This window comes from Leptodactylus fuscus, chromosome 2 (genome assembly GCF_031893055.1).
Source record: "Leptodactylus fuscus isolate aLepFus1 chromosome 2, aLepFus1.hap2, whole genome shotgun sequence".
Taxonomy (NCBI): domain Eukaryota; kingdom Metazoa; phylum Chordata; class Amphibia; order Anura; family Leptodactylidae; genus Leptodactylus; species Leptodactylus fuscus.
This window is the reverse complement of record NC_134266.1, coordinates 277,817,275-277,842,035: the sequence shown is the minus strand read 5'-3', so window position 1 is coordinate 277,842,035 and position 24,761 is coordinate 277,817,275. Positions and strand designations below refer to the sequence as shown.

Here is a 24,761-nt window from a genome sequence, read left to right as displayed (position 1 = left end):
AATATAACTACTATAATACTACCTCCTATGTACAAGAATATAACTACTATAATACTACCTCCTATGTACAAGAATATAACTACTATAATACTACCTCCTATGTACAAGAATATAACTACTATAATACTACCTCCTATGTACAAGAATATAACTACTTTAATACTGCTCCTATGTACAAGAATATAACTACTATAATACTACTCTTATGTACAAGAATATAACTACTATAATACTACTCCTATCTAAAAGACTATAACTACTATAATACTACTCCTATGTACAAGAATATAACTACTATAATACTACCTCCTATGTACAAGAATATAACTACTATAATACTGCTCCTATGTACAAGAATATAACTACTATAATACTGCTCCTATGTACAAGAATATAACTACTATAATACTACTCCTATGTACAAGAATATAACTACTATAATACTACCTCCTATGTACAAGAATATAACTACTATAATACTGCTCCTATGTACAAGAATATAACTACTATAATACTACTCTTATGTACAAGAATATAACTACTATAATACTACTCCTATCTACAAGAATATAACTACTATAATACTACTCCTATGTACAAGAATATAACTACTATAATACTGCTCCTATGTACAAGAATATAACTACTATAATACTACTCCTATCTACAAGAATATAACTACTATAATACTACTCCTATGTACAAGAATATAACTACTATAATACTGCTCCTATGTACAAGAATATAACTACTATAATACTACTCCTATGTACAAGAATATAACTACTATAATACTACTCCTATGTACAAGAATATAACTACTATAATACTACCTCCTATGTACAGGAATATAACTACTATAATACTACTCCCTATGTACAAGAATATAACCACTATAATACTACTCCTATGTACAAGAATATAACTACTATAATACTACTCCTATGTACAAGAATATAACTACTATAATACTACCTCCTATGTACAGGAATATAACTACTATAATACTACTCCTATGTACAAGAATATAACTACTATAATACTACTCCTATGTACAAGAATATAACTACTATAATACTACCTCCTATGTACAGGAATATAACTACTATAATACTGCTCCTATGTACAAGAATATAACTACTATAATACTACCTCCTATGTACAAGAATATAACTACTATAATACTACTCCTATCTACAAGAATATAACTACTATAATACTGCTCCTATGTACAAGAATATAACTACTATAATACTGCTCCTATGTACAAGAATATAACTACTATAATACTACTCCTATCTACAAGAATATAACTACTATAATACTACTCCTATGTACAAGAATATAACTACTATAATACTACCTCCTATGTACAAGAATATAACCACTATAATACTACTCCTATGTACAAGAATATAACTACTATAATACTACCTCCTATGTACAAGAATATAACTACTATAATACTACTCCTATGTACAAGAATATAACTACTATAATACTACTCCTATGTACAAGAATATAACTACTATAATACTACCTCCTATGTACAAGAATATAACTACTATAATACTACTCCTATGTACAAGAATATAATTACTATAATACTACTCCTATGTACAAGAATATATCTACTATAATACTACCTCCTATGTACAAGAATACAACTACTATAATACTACCTCCTATGTACAAGAATATAACTACTATAATACTACCTCCTATGTACAAGAATATAACTACTATAATACTACCTCATATGTACAAGAATATAACTACTATAATACTACTCCTATGTACAAGAATATAACTACTATAATACTACCTCCTATGTACAGGAATATAACTACTATAATACTACTCCTATGTACAAGAATATAACCACTATAATACTACTCCTATGTACAAGAATATAACTACTATAATACTACTCCTATGTACAAGAATATAACTACTATAATACTACCTCCTATGTACAGGAATATAACTACTATAATACTACTCCTATGTACAAGAATATAACTACTATAATACTACTCCTATGTACAAGAATATAACTACTATAATACTACCTCCTATGTACAGGAATATAACTACTATAATACTGCTCCTATGTACAAGAATATAACTACTATAATACTACCTCCTATGTACAAGAATATAACTACTATAATACTACTCCTATCTACAAGAATATAACTACTATAATACTGCTCCTATGTACAAGAATATAACTACTATAATACTGCTCCTATGTACAAGAATATAACTACTATAATACTACTCCTATCTACAAGAATATAACTACTATAATACTACTCCTATGTACAAGAATATAACTACTATAATACTACCTCCTATGTACAAGAATATAACCACTATAATACTACTCCTATGTACAAGAATATAACTACTATAATACTACCTCCTATGTACAAGAATATAACTACTATAATACTACTCCTATGTACAAGAATATAACTACTATAATACTACTCCTATGTACAAGAATATAACTACTATAATACTACCTCCTATGTACAAGAATATAACTACTATAATACTACTCCTATGTACAAGAATATAATTACTATAATACTACTCCTATGTACAAGAATATATCTACTATAATACTACCTCCTATGTACAAGAATACAACTACTATAATACTACCTCCTATGTACAAGAATATAACTACTATAATACTACCTCCTATGTACAAGAATATAACTACTATAATACTACCTCATATGTACAAGAATATAACTACTATAATACTGCTCCTATGTACAAGAATATAACTACTATAATACTGCTCCTATCTACAAGAATATAACTACTATAATACTACTCCTATGTACAAGAATATAACTACTATAATACTGCTCCTATGTACAAGAATATAACTACTATAATACTGCTCCTATGTACAAGAATATATCTACTATAATACTGCTCCTATGTACAAGAATATAACTACTATAATACTGCTCCTATGTACAAGAATATAACTACTATAATACTACCTCCTATGTACAAGAATATAACTACTATAATACTACCTCCTATGTACAAGAATATAACTACTATAATACTACCTCCTATGTACAAGAATAGAACTACTATAATACTACCTCCTATGTACAAGAATATAACTACTATAATACTGCTCCTATGTACAAGAATATAACTACTATAATACTACTCTTATGTACAAGAATATAGCTACTATAATACTACTCCTATCTACAAGAATCTAACTACTATAATACTACTCCTATGTACAAGAATATAACTACTATAATACTACCTCCTATGTACAAGAATATAACTACTATAATACTGCTCCTATGTACAAGAATATAACTACTATAATACTGCTCCTATGTACAAGAATATAACTACTATAATACTACTCCTATGTACAAGAATATAACTACTATAATACTACCTCCTATGTACAAAAATATAACTACTATAATACTGCTCCTATGTACAAGAATATAACTACTATAATACTACTCTTATGTACAAGAATATAACTACTATAATACTACTCCTATCTACAAGAATATAACTACTATAATACTACTCCTATGTACAAGAATATAACTACTATAATACTGCTCCTATGTACAAGAATATAACTACTATAATACTACTCCTATGTACAAGAAAATAATTACTATAATACTGCTCCTATGTACAAGAATATAACTACTATAATACTACTCCTATGTACAAGAATATAACTACTATAATACTGCTCCTATGTACAAGAATATAACTACTATAATACTACTCCTATGTACAAGAATATAACTACTATAATACTACTCCTATGTACAAGAATATAACTACTATAATACTACCTCCTATGTACAAGAATATAACTACTATAATACTACTCCTATGTACAAGAATATAACCACTATAATACTACTCCTATGTACAAGAATATAACTACTATAATACTACTCCTATGTACAAGAATATAACTACTATAATACTACCTCCTATGTACAGGAATATAACTACTATAATACTACTCCTATGTACAAGAATATAACTACTATAATACTACTCCTATGTACAAGAATATAACTACTATAATACTACCTCCTATGTACAGGAATATAACTACTATAATACTGCTCCTATGTACAAGAATATAACTACTATAATACTACCTCCTATGTACAAGAATATAACTACTATAATACTACTCCTATCTACAAGAATATAACTACTATAATACTGCTCCTATGTACAAGAATATAACTACTATAATACTGCTCCTATGTACAAGAATATAACTACTATAATACTACTCCTATCTACAAGAATATAACTACTATAATACTACTCCTATGTACAAGAATATAACTACTATAATACTACCTCCTATGTACAAGAATATAACCACTATAATACTACTCCTATGTACAAGAATATAACCACTATAATACTACCTCCTATGTACAAGAATATAACTACTATAATACTACTCCTATGTACAAGAATATAACTACTATAATACTACTCCTATGTACAAGAATATAACTACTATAATACTACCTCCTATGTACAAGAATATAACTACTATAATACTACTCCTATGTACAAGAATATAATTACTATAATACTACTCCTATGTACAAGAATATATCTACTATAATACTACCTCCTATGTACAAGAATACAACTACTATAATACTACCTCCTATGTACAAGAATATAACTACTATAATACTACCTCCTATGTACAAGAATATAACTACTATAATACTACTCCTATGTACAAGAATATAACTACTATAATACTACCTCCTATGTACAAGAATATAACCACTATAATACTACTCCTATGTACAAGAATATAACTACTATAATACTACCTCCTATGTACAAGAATATAACTACTATAATACTACTCCTATGTACAAGAATATAACTACTATAATACTACTCCTATGTACAAGAATATAACTACTATAATACTACCTCCTATGTACAAGAATATAACTACTATAATACTACTCCTATGTACAAGAATATAACTACTATAATACTACTCCTATGTACAAGAATATAACTACTATAATACTACCTCCTATGTACAAGAATACAACTACTATAATACTACCTCCTATGTACAAGAATATAACTACTATAATACTACCTCCTATGTACAAGAATATAACTACTATAATACTACCTCATATGTACAAGAATATAACTACTATAATACTGCTCCTATGTACAAGAATATAACTACTATAATACTGCTCCTATCTACAAGAATATAACTACTATAATACTACTCCTATGTACAAGAATATAACTACTATAATACTGCTCCTATGTACAAGAATATAACTACTATAATACTGCTCCTATGTACAAGAATATATCTACTATAATACTGCTCCTATGTACAAGAATATAACTACTATAATACTGCTCCTATGTACAAGAATATAACTACTATAATACTACCTCCTATGTACAAGAATATAACTACTATAATACTACCTCCTATGTACAAGAATATAACTACTATAATACTACCTCCTATGTACAAGAATATAACTACTATAATACTACCTCCTATGTACAAGAATATAACTACTATAATACTGCTCCTATGTACAAGAATATAACTACTATAATACTACTCTTATGTACAAGAATATAGCTACTATAATACTACTCCTATCTACAAGAATATAACTACTATAATACTACTCCTATGTACAAGAATATAACTACTATAATACTACCTCCTATGTACAAGAATATAACTACTATAATACTGCTCCTATGTACAAGAATATAACTACTATAATACTACTCCTATCTACAAGAATATAACTACTATAATACTACTCCTATGTACAAGAATATAACTACTATAATACTGCTCCTATGTACAAGAATATAACTACTATAATACTACTCCTATGTACAAGAAAATAATTACTATAATACTGCTCCTATGTACAAGAATATAACTACTATAATACTACTCCTATGTACAAGAATATAACTACTATAATACTGCTCCTATGTACAAGAATATAACTACTATAATACTACTCCTATGTACAAGAATATAACTACTATAATACTACTCCTATGTACAAGAATATAACTACTATAATACTACCTCCTATGTACAGGAATATAACTACTATAATACTACTCCTATGTACAAGAATATAACCACTATAATACTACTCCTATGTACAAGAATATAACTACTATAATACTACTCCTATGTACAAGAATATAACTACTATAATACTACCTCCTATGTACAGGAATATAACTACTATAATACTACTCCTATGTACAAGAATATAACTACTATAATACTACTCCTATGTACAAGAATATAACTACTATAATACTACCTCCTATGTACAGGAATATAACTACTATAATACTGCTCCTATGTACAAGAATATAACTACTATAATACTACCTCCTATGTACAAGAATATAACTACTATAATACTACTCCTATCTACAAGAATATAACTACTATAATACTGCTCCTATGTACAAGAATATAACTACTATAATACTGCTCCTATGTACAAGAATATAACTACTATAATACTACTCCTATCTACAAGAATATAACTACTATAATACTACTCCTATGTACAAGAATATAACTACTATAATACTACCTCCTATGTACAAGAATATAACCACTATAATACTACTCCTATGTACAAGAATATAACCACTATAATACTACCTCCTATGTACAAGAATATAACTACTATAATACTACTCCTATGTACAAGAATATAACTACTATAATACTACTCCTATGTACAAGAATATAACTACTATAATACTACCTCCTATGTACAAGAATATAACTACTATAATACTACTCCTATGTACAAGAATATAATTACTATAATACTACTCCTATGTACAAGAATATATCTACTATAATACTACCTCCTATGTACAAGAATACAACTACTATAATACTACCTCCTATGTACAAGAATATAACTACTATAATACTACCTCCTATGTACAAGAATATAACTACTATAATACTACCTCATATGTACAAGAATATAACTACTATAATACTGCTCCTATGTACAAGAATATAACTACTATAATACTGCTCCTATCTACAAGAATATAACTACTATAATACTACTCCTATGTACAAGAATATAACTACTATAATACTGCTCCTATGTACAAGAATATAACTACTATAATACTGCTCCTATGTACAAGAATATATCTACTATAATACTGCTCCTATGTACAAGAATATAACTACTATAATACTGCTCCTATGTACAAGAATATAACTACTATAATACTACTCCTATGTACAAGAATATAACTACTATAATACTGCTCCTATGTACAAGAATATAACTACTATAATACTGCTCCTAGGTACAAGAATATAACTACTATAATACTACTCCTATGTACAAGAATATAACTACTATAATACTACCTCTTATGTACAAGAATATAACTACTATAATACTACCTCCTATGTAGAAGAATATAACTACTATAATACTACTCCTATGTACAAGAATATAACTACTATAATACTACTCCTATGTACAAGAATACAACTACTATAATACCACCTCCTATGTACAAGAATATAACTACTATAATACTACTCCTATGTACAAGAATATAACTACTATAATACTGCTCCTATGTACAAGAATATAACCACTATAATACTACCTCCTATGTACAAGAATATAACCACTATAATACTACCTCCTATGTACAAGAATATAACTACTATAATACTACTCCTATGTACAAGAATATAACTACTATAATACTACTCCTATGTACAAGAATATAACCACTATAATACTACCTCCTATGTACAAGAATATAACTACTATAATACTACTCCTATGTACAAGAATATAACTACTATAATACTACTCCTATGTCCAAGAATATAACCACTATAATACTACCTCCTATGTACAAGAATATAACTACTATAATACTACCTCCTATGTACAAGAATATAACTACTATAATACTACTCCTATCAACAAGAATATAACTACTATAATACTACCTCCTATGTACAAGAATATAACTACTATAATACTACTCCTATCTACAAGAATATAACTACTATAATACTACCTCCTATGTACAAGAATATAACTACTATAATACTACTCCTATCTACAAGAATATAACTACTATAATACTGCTCCTATGTACAAGAATATAACTACTATAATACTACTCCTATGTACAAGAATATAACTACTATAATACTACCTCTTATGTACAAGAATATAACTACTATAATACTACCTCCTATGTACAAGAATATAACTACTATAATACTACTCCTATGTACAAGAATATAACCACTATAATACTACCTCCTATGTACAAGAATATAACTACTATAATACTACCTCCTATGTACAAGAATATAACTACTATAATACTACTCCTATCTACAAGAATATAACTACTATAATACTGCTCCTATGTACAAGAATATAACTACTATAATACTGCTCCTATGTACAAGAATATAACTACTATAATACTACTCCTATGTACAAGAATATAACTACTATACTACTACCTCTTATGTACAAGAATATAACTACTATAATACTGCTCCTATGTACAAGAATATAACTACTATAATACTACCTCCTATGTACAAGAATATAAGTACTATAATACTACTCCTATCTACAAGAATATAACTACTATAATACTACTCCTATCTACAAGAATATAACTACTATAATACTGCTCCTATGTACAAGAATATAACTACTATAATACTGCTCCTATGTACAAGAATATAACTACTATAATACTACTCCTATGTACAAGAATATAACTACTATAATACTACCTCCTATGTACAAGAATATAACCACTATAATACTACTCCTATGTACAAGAATATAACTACTATAATACTACCTCCTATGTACAAGAATATAACTACTATAATACTACCTCCTATGTACAAGAATATAACCACTATAATACTACTCCTATGTACAAGAATATAACTACTATAATACTACTCCTATCTACAAGAATATAACTACTATAATACTACTCCTATGTACAAGAATATAACTACTATAATACTACTCCTATGTACAAGAATATAACTACTATAATACTACCTCCTATGTACAAGAATATAACTACTATAATACTACTACTATGTACAAGAATATAACCACTATAATACTACTCCTATGTACAAGAATATAACTACTATAATACTACTCCTATCTACAAGAATATAACTACTATAATACTACCTCCTATGTACAAGAATATAACTACTATAATACTACCTCCTATGTACAAGAATATAACTACTATAATACTACTCCTATGTACAAGAATATAACCACTATAATACTACCTCCTATGTACAAGAATATAACTACTATAATACTACTCCTATGTACAAGAATATAACTACTATAATACTACTCCTATGTACAAGAATATAACCACTATAATACTACCTCCTATGTACAAGAATATAACTACTATAATACTACCTCCTATGTACAAGAATATAACTACTATAATACTACTCCTATCTACAAGAATATAACTACTATAATACTACCTCCTATGTACAAGAATATAACTACTATAATACTACTCCTATGTACAAGAATATATCTACTATAATACTACCTCCTATGTACAAGAATACAACTACTATAATACTACCTCCTATGTACAAGAATATAACTACTATAATACTACTCCTATGTACAAGAATATAACTACTATAATACTACCTCCTATGTACAAGAATATAACTACTATAATACTGCCCCCTATCTACAAGAATATAACTACTATAATACTACCTCCTATGTACAGGAATATAACTACTATAATACTACTCCTATGTACAAGAATATAACTACTATAATACTACTCCTATGTACAAGAATATAACTACTATAATACTACCTCCTATGTACAGGAATATAACTACTATAATACTGCTCCTATGTACAAGAATATAACTACTATAATACTACCTCCTATGTACAAGAATATAACTACTATAATACTACTCCTATCTACAAGAATATAACTACTATAATACTGCTCCTATGTACAAGAATATAACTACTATAATACTGCTCCTATGTACAAGAATATAACTACTATAATACTACTCCTATCTACAAGAATATAACTACTATAATACTACTCCTATGTACAAGAATAGAACTACTATAATACTACCTCCTATGTACAAGAATATAACCACTATAATACTACTCCTATGTGCAAGAATATAACTACTATAATACTACCTCCTATGTACAAGAATATAACTACTATAATACTACTCCTATGTACAAGAATATAACTACTATAATACTACTCCTATGTACAAGAATATAACTACTATAATACTACCTCCTATGTACAAGAATATAACTACTATAATACTACTCCTATGTACAAGAATATAATTACTATAATACTACTCCTATGTACAAGAATATATCTACTATAATACTACCTCCTATGTACAAGAATACAACTACTATAATACTACCTCCTATGTACAAGAATATAACTACTATAATACTACCTCCTATGTACAAGAATATAACTACTATAATACTACTCCTATCAACAAGAATATAACTACTATAATACTACCTCCTATGTACAAGAATATAACTACTATAATACTACTCCTATGTACAAGAATATAACTACTATAATACTACTCCTATGTACAAGAATATAACCACTATAATACTACCTCCTATGTACAAGAATATAACTACTATAATACTACCTCCTATGTACAAGAATATAACTACTATAATACTACTCCTATCTACAAGAATATAACTACTATAATACTACCTCCTATGTACAAGAATATAACTACTATAATACTACTCCTATCTACAAGAATATAACTACTATAATACTGCTCCTATGTACAAGAATATAACTACTATAATACTACTCCTATGTACAAGAATATAACTACTATAATACTACCTCTTATGTACAAGAATATAACTACTATAATACTACCTCCTATGTACAAGAATATAACTACTATAATACTACTCCTATGTACAAGAATATAACCACTATAATACTACCTCCTATGTACAAGAATATAACTACTATAATACTACCTCCTATGTACAAGAATATAACTACTATAATACTACTCCTATCTACAAGAATATAACTACTATAATACTGCTCCTATGTACAAGAATATAACTACTATAATACTGCTCCTATGTACAAGAATATAACTACTATAATACTACTCCTATGTACAAGAATATAACTACTATACTACTACCTCTTATGTACAAGAATATAACTACTATAATACTGCTCCTATGTACAAGAATATAACTACTATAATACTACCTCCTATGTACAAGAATATAAGTACTATAATACTACTCCTATCTACAAGAATATAACTACTATAATACTACTCCTATCTACAAGAATATAACTACTATAATACTGCTCCTATGTACAAGAATATAACTACTATAATACTGCTCCTATGTACAAGAATATAACTACTATAATACTACTCCTATGTACAAGAATATAACTACTATAATACTACCTCCTATGTACAAGAATATAACCACTATAATACTACTCCTATGTACAAGAATATAACTACTATAATACTACCTCCTATGTACAAGAATATAACTACTATAATACTACCTCCTATGTACAAGAATATAACCACTATAATACTACTCCTATGTACAAGAATATAACTACTATAATACTACTCCTATCTACAAGAATATAACTACTATAATACTACTCCTATGTACAAGAATATAACTACTATAATACTACTCCTATGTACAAGAATATAACTACTATAATACTACCTCCTATGTACAAGAATATAACTACTATAATACTACTACTATGTACAAGAATATAACCACTATAATACTACTCCTATGTACAAGAATATAACTACTATAATACTACTCCTATGTACAAGAATATAACTACTATAATACTACCTCCTATGTACAAGAATATAACTACTATAATACTACTCCTATGTACAAGAATATAATTACTATAATACTACTCCTATGTACAAGAATATATCTACTATAATACTACCTCCTATGTACAAGAATACAACTACTATAATACTACCTCCTATGTACAAGAATATAACTACTATAATACTACCTCCTATGTACAAGAATATAACTACTATAATACTACTACTATGTACAAGAATATAACCACTATAATACTACTCCTATGTACAAGAATATAACTACTATAATACTACTCCTATGTACAAGAATATAACTACTATAATACTACCTCCTATGTACAAGAATATAACTACTATAATACTACTCCTATGTACAAGAATATAATTACTATAATACTACTCCTATGTACAAGAATATATCTACTATAATACTACCTCCTATGTACAAGAATACAACTACTATAATACTACCTCCTATGTACAAGAATATAACTACTATAATACTACCTCCTATGTACAAGAATATAACTACTATAATACTACCTCATATGTACAAGAATATAACTACTATAATACTGCTCCTATGTACAAGAATATAACTACTATAATACTGCTCCTATCTACAAGAATATAACTACTATAATACTACTCCTATGTACAAGAATATAACTACTATAATACTGCTCCTATGTACAAGAATATAACTACTATAATACTGCTCCTATGTACAAGAATATATCTACTATAATACTGCTCCTATGTACAAGAATATAACTACTATAATACTGCTCCTATGTACAAGAATATAACTACTATAATACTACCTCCTATGTACAAGAATATAACTACTATAATACTACCTCCTATGTACAAGAATATAACTACTATAATACTACCTCCTATGTACAAGAATATAACTACTATAATACTACCTCCTATGTACAAGAATATAACTACTATAATACTGCTCCTATGTACAAGAATATAACTACTATAATACTACTCTTATGTACAAGAATATAGCTACTATAATACTACTCCTATCTACAAGAATATAAGTACTATAATACTACTCCTATGTACAAGAATATAACTACTATAATACTACCTCCTATGTACAAGAATATAACTACTATAATACTGCTCCTATGTACAAGAATATAACTACTATAATACTGCTCCTATGTACAAGAATATAACTACTATAATACTACTCCTATGTACAAGAATATAACTACTATAATACTACCTCCTATGTACAAGAATATAACTACTATAATACTGCTCCTATGTACAAGAATATAACTACTATAATACTACTCTTATGTACAAGAATATAACTACTATAATACTACTCCTATCTACAAGAATATAACTACTATAATACTACTCCTATGTACAAGAATATAACTACTATAATACTGCTCCTATGTACAAGAATATAACTACTATAATACTACTCCTATGTACAAGAAAATAATTACTATAATACTGCTCCTATGTACAAGAATATAACTACTATAATACTACTCCTATGTACAAGAATATAACTACTATAATACTGCTCCTATGTACAAGAATATAACTACTATAATACTACTCCTATGTACAAGAATATAACTACTATAATACTACTCCTATGTACAAGAATATAACTACTATAATACTACCTCCTATGTACAGGAATATAACTACTATAATACTACTCCTATGTACAAGAATATAACCACTATAATACTACTCCTATGTACAAGAATATAACTACTATAATACTACTCCTATGTACAAGAATATAACTACTATAATACTACCTCCTATGTACAGGAATATAACTACTATAATACTACTCCTATGTTCAAGAATATAACTACTATAATACTACTCCTATGTACAAGAATATAACTACTATAATACTACCTCCTATGTACAGGAATATAACTACTATAATACTGCTCCTATGTACAAGAATATAACTACTATAATACTACCTCCTATGTACAAGAATATAACTACTATAATACTACTCCTATCTACAAGAATATAACTACTATAATACTGCTCCTATGTACAAGAATATAACTACTATAATACTGCTCCTATGTACAAGAATATAACTACTATAATACTACTCCTATGTACAAGAATATAACTACTATACTACTACCTCTTATGTACAAGAATATAACTACTATAATACTGCTCCTATGTACAAGAATATAACTACTATAATACTACCTCCTATGTACAAGAATATAAGTACTATAATACTACTCCTATCTACAAGAATATAACTACTATAATACTACTCCTATCTACAAGAATATAACTACTATAATACTGCTCCTATGTACAAGAATATAACTACTATAATACTGCTCCTATGTACAAGAATATAACTACTATAATACTACTCCTATGTACAAGAATATAACTACTATAATACTACCTCCTATGTACAAGAATATAACCACTATAATACTACTCCTATGTACAAGAATATAACTACTATAATACTACCTCCTATGTACAAGAATATAACTACTATAATACTACCTCCTATGTACAAGAATATAACCACTATAATACTACTCCTATGTACAAGAATATAACTACTATAATACTACTCCTATCTACAAGAATATAACTACTATAATACTACTCCTATGTACAAGAATATAACTACTATAATACTACTCCTATGTACAAGAATATAACCACTATAATACTACCTCCTATGTACAAGAATATAACTACTATAATACTACTACTATGTACAAGAATATAACCACTATAATACTACTCCTATGTACAAGAATATAACTACTATAATACTACTCCTATCTACAAGAATATAACTACTATAATACTACCTCCTATGTACAAGAATATAACTACTATAATACTACCTCCTATGTACAAGAATATAACTACTATAATACTACTCCTATGTACAAGAATATAACCACTATAATACTACCTCCTATGTACAAGAATATAACTACTATAATACTACTCCTATGTACAAGAATATAACTACTATAATACTACTCCTATGTACAAGAATATAACCACTATAATACTACCTCCTATGTACAAGAATATAACTACTATAATACTACCTCCTATGTACAAGAATATAACTACTATAATACTACTCCTATGTACAAGAATATAACTACTATAATACTACCTCCTATGTACAAGAATATAACTACTATAATACTACTCCTATGTACAAGAATATATCTACTATAATACTACCTCCTATGTACAAGAATACAACTACTATAATACTACCTCCTATGTACAAGAATATAACTACTATAATACTACTCCTATGTACAAGAATATAACTACTATAATACTACCTCCTATGTACAAGAATATAACTACTATAATACTGCCCCCTATCTACAAGAATATAACTACTATAATACTACTCCTATGTACAAGAATATAACTACTATAATACTACTCCTATGTACAAGAATATAACTACTATAATACTACCTCCTATGTACAAGAATATACCTACTATAATACTACTCCTATGTACAAGAATATAACTACTATAATACTGCCCCCTATGTACAAGAATATACCTACTATATACTACTCCTATGTACAAGAATATAACCACTATAATACTGCTCCTATGTACAAGAATATAACTACTATAATACTACTATGTACAAGAATATACCTACTATAATACTACTCCTATGTACAAGAATATAACTACTATAATACTACTCCTATGTACAAGAATATAACTACTATAATACTACCTCCTATGTACAAGAATATAACTACTATAATACTACTCCTATGTACAAGAATATACCTACTATAATATTACCTCCTATGTACAAGAATATAACTACTATAATACTACTCCTATGTACAAGAATATACCTACTATAATATTACCTCCTATGTACAAGAATATACCTACTATAATACTACTCCTATGTACAAGAATATAACTACTATAATACTACTCCTATGTACAAGAATATAACTACTATAATACTACTCCTATGTACAAGAATATAACTACTATAATACTACCTCCTATGTACAAGAATATAACTACTATAATACTACCCCTATGTACAAGAATATAACTACTATAATACTACTCCTATGTACAAGAATATAACTACTATAATACTACCCCTATGTACAAGAATATAACTACTATAATACTACCCCTATGTACAAGAATATACCTACTATAATACTGCCCCCTATGGATCTGGATTGTGTATATACCTCCACCAGTCATATATCTCTTTCTTACCTGCACACTTTTTGCAGATGACCACGCAGAGGTTGACGGACGCCCAGTCTGGTTTGGGGGCGCCGCAGTCCGCGCACAGTCTGTTGGATTCCTCTGACCAGATTTTCTGGGCTACTTCATAGTTGGAGAGCGCGCTGGCCACTGACTGCATCATGGCTTCCACCCACTCGCTCCTTTCCTGCTCATTGTCTGTGATAAAACTGGAGATACAACAGAAGGGTCAGGCAGGATAAGGGTGCAGCATACAACATATAACATACAACACATGTCTAGACTCCGGCCATCATGGCGCTCACGCTGCTTGAAGTCACCGGCACTTATCTGAGGGTCCAAAGTTCCTGGAGGCCACTACACATAACCGCTCCTGGTGTCAGATCCGGTCTCCTCACCTGAATGTCTTGTAAGGTGTTGTCAGGTCAAAACTCCTCTTGTCCACCTCCTTGATGCTGCCGAGGTTCATGTCCACAGAGGTGATCCCAACCCCCGACACAAAGTCCTGTAAGAGGTCAGAAATATGTGACGTAAAAAGAAAGGTACACAGAGCGCAGCGAGTGGCTGCAGAGCATTGTAGGGGTTGTAGAGTCTCCACTCGAAACTGCCGGAGTCTTATAGAATACACAAATACAACAACCACAATGGTGCAGATCAGAATAGACTATGGACAGGGACGCAAATCACAAAACCTCCCTCCTTGGGGCAAGATATACTGCAGTATAGCAGAAATATGGTGCTGGGTATATCAGGGCACTGTCTGGCACCATCTAAGAGTTATCCTATCCTCCTACTAATGTTATAAATGGAAAAGTTTGGATGTTTGTTCCTCAATCACGCAAAAACGGCTCAACGGACTTGAATGACATTTGGCACATAGATAGATTGTAACCTCGATTACGACTGTTATGAATTTATGTTCATATACTATTGTTCATATACGATATTACACTGCTCTTGCAGCAGCCTTATCTCAGCCAGGTCTGTTATCTCTCTGTGTAAACACACGCTAACCCTCAGTGTATTGTGTACATGCATTTGCATATTATCTGATCTGCTCCAGGCAGTGCTGACACACAGGATGGGAAAACACCTTTAATCCACATTGGCAGTTTGCTACTTATAAACATGCCAGGGAAAAGAAAATCTCATTTGTTGCAAAATTGTAAAACAATGAGAGCTATGAAGGAGCCAGAAGTCATGGAGTTCTCCTCAAGCGGAGCTGACGGTGATCATCAATGCCGACAACACACTCACACGCAAAAACAGCTGAACAGATTTGGATGAAATTTGGCACATAGATAGACTGTAACGTCGATTAACACATTGGCTACTTTTTATCCCGGTAAATGACATGGTGTCACGACTGTTATGAATTTATGTTCACATACTATATTACACTGCTCTTGCAGCAGCTTATCTCAGCCAGGTCCGTTATCTCTCTATGTAAACACACAGATAACACTTGTATGAAGAGATGAGGCAGAAGTCCGCACTACACCACAAGTCCTTTAAAATGTAACTTTTAATCCATCTTGGTTAAAATAAGATTCCAAAAAAATATAAAAAGTGATAGATAAGAAAAAAACAAACACAAAAAGTGGTTAAAATCTCTGACGCGTTTCGCGGTGTTCTACCCCTTATTCATAGCGTACATGGCACACCTCAACTACTCCGGTTTATAAATCCCATGATGCGTATTCCTAGCCATGTGTCAGTAATTGCTTGATTGGAAGCTCCTTAGTATTTACTTAATGCTTTGTGAACTTTGTGAACCCAATAAAGCTATGTTTACCCTGAATTCTCGATCGTATCTATTACATTCTGCAAATTCTCCTTCAATTGCAATTTACATTCCGATTACATATTTGTTTATAGGCAATTGTACGATCTAGTTCACATTTATTTTTTGGTACTAGCCTCTGCCCGCGACTTCGTCTGCAGGTTGTTGGCGTCGATGATCCACCAATATTCAGCAAATTGCTGCCGTTGATGGTTTCCCTGCTCCGGCGTTTTGGCAGCTCTGAAGCTGTCCTGCTGCTGAACTTGTTCCTCACACCGTGCCTGTAATTGTTCCGACATGTCAGCACCTCGGTGAAACGCCATATAATGAGCGTGTTGTTGGCGTTGATGATCCGCCTGCTCCGGCATTTTGACAGCTCTCAAGCTGTCCTGCTGCTGAACTCATTTCTTGCGCTGTGCCCGTGATTGTTCCGGCTTCTCAGCAGCTCGCTGGGACACCGTATAATGAACATGTTGTTGGCGTCAATGATCCCCCTCAGCTCCGCTTGAGGAGAACTCCATGACTTCTGGCTTCTTCATAGCTCTCGTTGTTTTAGAATTTTGCTACAAATTAGATTTTCTTTTTGTTTAAAAGTAGCAAACTGCCAATTTAAATTAAAGGAGTTTTCCCATCCAGTGTGTCAGCACTGCCTGGAGCAGATCAGATAATATGCAAATGCATGTACACAATGGACTGAGAGTTAGAGAGTGTTTACAGAGAGAGATAACAGACCTGGGACCTGAGATAAGCTGCTGCAGGAGTAGTGTAATATAGTATGTGACCATAAATTCATAACAGTCGTGAAGCCATGTCATATACCAGGATAAAAAGTAGCCGATGTGTTAATCGAGGTTACAATCTATCTATGTGCCATATTTCATCCAGTCCGTTCAGCCGTTTTTGCGTGATTGAGGAACAAACATCCAACCTTTCCCATTTATAATATTAGTATGATAGGATAGGATAAGATAAATGATGATAAATGTATCTATAATTGTTACCCGAATAGCTCCATTCTCACACATTCCTCTCTTCATACAAGTATTCCATGCCTCATAAGTCCAGGGGATCAGCAGTCGCGACCCCGAAGCTCCAGAAGATACGGTGAGCTATAGCCTACATATACCTCTATTTTTGTAGACTATTTGCTCTATATATTGGTTTCCGGAATAGAAAAACAGCCTCAGAGTTTGGTCACTCTGATATAGCTGACACTGAATATGATATGTCTGGTAAAGAGTTAATTCGGAACAATAAACACACAGATAACACTGAGTCCATTGAGTACAGGCATTTACATATTACCTGATCTGCTCCAGGCAGTGCTGACACACCGGATAGAAAAACATCTTTAATACAAATTGGCAGTTTGCTACTTTTAAACAATCTAATTTGTAGCAAAATTCTAAAACAAGGAAGATATGAAGGAGCCAGAAGTCACAGAGTTCTCCTCAAGCGGAGATGCAGGGGATCATCGATGCCAACAACACGCTCATTATATGGCGTCGCAGAGAGCTTCTGAGATGCTGAAACAATCACGGGCACAGCGCCAGGAATGAGTTTAGCGGCAGGCCAGGTTGAGAGCTGCCAAAACGCCGGAGCATGCGGATCATCAACGCCAACAACACACTCATTATGTGGAGTCCCAGCAAGCTGCTGAAATGCCAGAACAATCACGACAATTGATACACTGGTACATGTACTGACGTCTGTATACGGACGTGATCTGGGCGATGACCAGTGCAGCTCCAGTTATGGGGGACACGGAGGACAACGACTACTTACATCTCCATTCTTGTAGAGGTAGACTTTATCTGAGGCCACAACCACGAAGAGCTTTGGCTTACAGCCCTTCATCTCCAGGAGTCCGCACTTGTCCACGTTCTCAGGGTTGTAGACGGAGGATCTGGACACTCGGGATCTTCTGTCCTCCAGGACCTGCTCAATCGCCTTTATCCAGTCATTTCTTTCCGCTGCCCAAGAGAAGAATAAAATGAGTGTCCATCTGTATCCGGGGAAGGCTTTACCATGGATTAGATACGCCGACTCACCGTCACTCTCAGCTCGGAATACAAAGTTGCGGTTTGATGTTGCGACTTCGAACTTCTGGTCCCCCGAGGAGGCCACCTTAGTTATACAGCTGGTCTTAATGAGACGCTTGGAGTACATGTCCTGCAGGAAGGAGCAAAGTGTAAGAGCCGCATAGGTACAAGGATTACTACTGAGCCGGTCATTGTTATGGGGGCCCCCGAGTCTGTCACTGATATGGGGGCACCGAGTCTGTCACTGTTATGGGGGCACCGAGTCTGTCACTGTTATGGGGGGCCCCCGAGTCTGTCACTGATATGGGGGCACCGAGTCTGTCACTGATATGGGGGTACCGAGCCTGTCACTGTTATGGGGGCACCGAGTCTGTCACTGTTATGGGGGCACCGAGTCTGTCACTGTTATGTGGGCACCGAGTCTGTCACTGTTATGTGGGCACCGAGTCTGTCACTGTTATGTGGGCACCGAGTCTGTCACTGTTATGTGGGCACCGAGTCTGTCACTGTTATGTGGGCACCGAGTCTGTCACTGTTATGTGGGCACTGAGTCTGTCACTGTTATGTGGGCACTGAGTCTGTCACTGTTATGGGGGCACTGAGTCTGTCACTGTTATGTGGGCACTGAGTCTGTCACTGTTATGTGGGCACTGAGTCTGTCACTGTTATGTGGGCACTGAGTCTGTCACTGTTATGTGGGCACTGACGTTGTCACTATCAGGTGGGCACTGTGTCTAGCACTGTAATGGGGAGCACCATCACTGTCACTGTCAGGATGGCACTGTGGCTGGCACGGCTGCTGTCACTATTATTGGAGGGGGCACTGTGACCGCTACCGAAAACACAAATGAAAAAAAATTGCTTTTGTCTGACAACCGGAGAGCGACTTCTGGTTGTCAGTGTGACATCATACAGATTCTAGTCTTGGCTCGAGTCTTCTATTCCCATCTGATAAGGTGATGGTCACTACGGGAGGTCGGACCCCGACAGATTTCTCTGCACAGCGGCGCTCCCACTACCCCACACCATTCTCCCTGCACAGTGGGGTGGACGGATTTGCCATAGGACCACCCATAGAAAATCTGAATGAAGACAAGATTCCTGGAAACACAAATACCCCAACTGTACCTTGTCACTGTCATAGTAGCGGAGATGGTCGGCGTCCAACTTCACCCATCGCCTCTGGAAAATGTACGCCCTGCAGTGGGAGGAAACAGGACAGGTCAAGGTGACAGCGACCCAGTAAGACTGAACAAGTAGAGGAGACTGTAGTGTCAAGGAAAGTCATACACCGGCAGTCACTGCACACAGTCCTCGCAGTGTTTTATCACAGTCACTACACACAGTCCTCTCAGTGTCTCCCCTGTATTATCACAGTCACTACACACAGTCCTCTCAGTGTCTCCCCTGTATTATCACAGTCACTGCACACAGTCCTCTCAGTGTCTCCCCTGTATTATCACAGTCACTACACACAGTCCTCTCAGTGTCTCCCCTGTATTATCACAGTCACTACACACAGTCCTCTCAGTGTCTCCCCTGTATTATCACAGTCACTACACACAGTCCTCTCAGTGTCTCTCCTGTATTATCACAGTCACTGCACACAGTCCTCTCAGTGTCTCCCCTGTATTATCACAGTCACTACACACAGTCCTCTCAGTGTCTCCCCTGTATTATCACAGTCACTGCACACAGTCCTCTCAGTGTCTCCCCTGTATTATCACAGTCACTGCACACAGTCCTCTCAGTGTCTCCCCTGTATTATCACAGTCACTGCACACAGTCCTCTCAGTGTCTCCCCTGTATTATCACAGTCACTGCACACAGTCCTCTCAGTGTCTCTCCTGTATTATCACAGTCACTGCACACAGTCCTCTCAGTCTCTCCTGTATTATCACAGTCACTACACACAGTCCTCTCAGTGTCTCTCCTGTATTATCACAGTCACTGCACACAGTCCTCTCAGTCTCTCCTGTATTATCACAGTCACTACACACAGTCCTCTCAGTGTCTCTCCTGTATTATCACAGTCACTACACACAGTCCTCTCAGTGTCTCCCCTGTATTATCACAGTCACTGCACACAGTCCTCTCAGTGTCTCTCCTGTTTTATCACAGTCACTGCACACAGTCCTCTCAGTGTCTCTCCTGTATGATCACAGTCACTACACACAGTCCTCTCAGTGTCTCTCCTGTTTTATCACAGTCACTACACACAGTCCTCTCTGAGTATAATACACTATTGAGCTCACTTTCCTGTTTTCTACGTCATTTTATATTTGTGTTTATGCAAAGATTACATATATTACAGAACTTCCTCAAATATAAATTTACATAAAACAGAAGTGAATATTCTGACACTAGAAGACATCATTGGCTCGCTTGTATTGTATAACTGTATTGTATATCTGCTGCGGATACAATGAACTAGTCTTGTATTATTCCTTATCCTCCAATCACATCTAAAGCAGCTGTTACAATTTTAATGCTGAAGGGCCTGAGGAGAGCACTTGCTGCAGAAGATAACGCTGAGGTGTGACTGTCACACCCAGAGAAATCAATGCAGGTTATTGAAAAATAATCATGTGACATGTGGAGCAACAGTCTGGTGCCAGCCATGGGGCGACATCGTCCCTCTCACTACAGTCACCCCGAAGCTTCTTGTCAATATCTACAGTAAACTCCCTTCACTCCGCCATCTCTGGCCCATGCTACATGGCAGAATATCAGATATCCCAAGGATTTGGACTCAATAAAGCAGAACAGAGAGAAATACTGGAAATAAGAGAAAAATGTGCAGATGTCTGGCCCCTTCACCGGAGCACAGCTGCAGCATCTCGTGGTCGGCGGAGGATGCTGGGTGTGGTGGTCAGACTCAAATCCCCAGCGGGAAGAAGAATCTCAAACCCAAACCAAGGAAGGAGGAGGAGGAGGAGGAGGTGTGCAGATGTGAGGGCGAGGAGACGAAATCTGCAAGCAGCAACAAGGTGATGAATGGGTCGCAGATGTGAGAGCGGCTCCGTCCTCAACCCCTGCTGGTTCAGAACCAGATGTCTATTCTTATGGCTCCATCATCCTCAAAGACGTCCATGTCAAGTCTGTCTCGTGGCTCTATCATCATCAGAGATGTCCCTATCAAGTCTGTCTCATGGCCCCATCATCAGAGATGTTCCTGTTAAGTCTGTCTTGTGGCTCCATCATCAGAGACCCTATCAAGTCTGTCTCATGGCTCCATCATCATCAGAGACGTCCATGTCAAGTCTGTCTCATGGCTCCATCATCAGAGACCCTATCAAGTCTGTCTCATGGCCCCATCATCATCAGAGACCCTATCAAGTCTGTCTCATAGCTCCATCATCATCAGAGACGTCCCTATCAAGTCTGTCTCATGGCTCCATCATCAGAGACGTCCCTATCAAGTCTGTCTCATGGCCCCATCATCAGAGATGTCCCTATCAAGTCTGTCTCATGGCCCCATCATCAGAGATGTCCCTATCAAGTCTGTCTCATGGCCCCATCATCAGAGATGTCCCTATCAAGTCTGTCTCATGGCCCCATCATCAGAGACCCTATCAAGTCTGTCTCGTGGCTCCATAATCAAAGAAGTTCCTATCAAGTCTGTCTCATGGCCCCATCATCAGAGATGTCCCTATCAAGTCTGTCTCATGGCCCCATCATCAGAGATGTCCCTATCAAGTCTGTCTCATGGCTCCATCATCAAAGAAGTTCCTATCAAGTCTGTCTCATGGCTCTATCATTAGAGACGTCCATATCGAATCTGTCTCACAGCTCTATCATCAAAGATGTCCCTATCGAGCCTGTCTCATGGCTCCATCATCAGAGATGTTCCTATTAAGTCTGTCTCGTGGCTCCATCAGCAGAGACGTGGCTATAGTCTGTATAGAGTCTGTCTCATGGCTCGATGAGCAGAGAGCTTCCTATAGAGTCTGCATTGAGTCTGTCTTGTGGCTTTATCAGCAGAGACGTTACTATAGAGTCTATATCAAGTCTGTCTCTTGTCTCCATCAGAAGAGACCTTCCTAAACAGTCTGCATTGAGTCTCTCTCATTGCTCCATCAGCAGAGACCCATCTAAGATCCTACAGACCCTATAGAGTCTATACTGCCCAAGGTAATCACTAGAATCATGAATGTTCCGGAAATATTAGGTTTGTTATATCACAATGAGTGTGTGCACCTACAGCAGCTCTCCATATAACCACCACTGTCACCCCCTGCTGGCGGCCCACTGGCTGTAAGGGGTGTATCCATAGTAAGAATATGCATATCTCCACTAGGTGGCGCCACTGAGAGGCAGCTAATCTGCATATTATATCTGAGCACTTGTGGATGGGGGAAAAAAGGGGGAGTATTCAGCCACCAGCAGCAATAACAGAAATTCAGGTCAACCAATAATCATTCCACTTAACTTTCCTTGAAATGCTGGGTATCGCACGGAACTGACCCCTTCGGCTCGGAGCTGTAAATATGCAGATCGATCGGAAAATAGAACCAGCGTAACCCCGTTAGGAAAGAT

At 33.8% G+C, this 24,761-nt stretch overlaps 1 protein-coding gene across 4 annotated transcripts in view; it reads right to left on the bottom strand.

Annotated features, from left to right (window-relative positions):
• The window catches only part of ARAP1 (ArfGAP with RhoGAP domain, ankyrin repeat and PH domain 1), a 126,132-nt gene that overhangs the window by 47,094 nt on the left and 54,277 nt on the right, over positions 1–24,761 (bottom strand). For all 4 annotated transcript variants that reach the window (XM_075266332.1, XM_075266331.1, XM_075266329.1 and 1 more), the window contains exons 7-11: positions 21,351–21,420; positions 20,232–20,352; positions 19,966–20,153; positions 16,796–16,902; positions 16,407–16,606 (exon numbers count right to left, since the gene is read on the bottom strand). In XM_075266332.1, the coding sequence (XP_075122433.1) occupies positions 16,407–16,606; positions 16,796–16,902; positions 19,966–20,153; positions 20,232–20,352; positions 21,351–21,420 (686 nt within the window). The remainder of the gene's footprint in view (positions 1–16,406; positions 16,607–16,795; positions 16,903–19,965; positions 20,154–20,231; positions 20,353–21,350; positions 21,421–24,761) is intronic.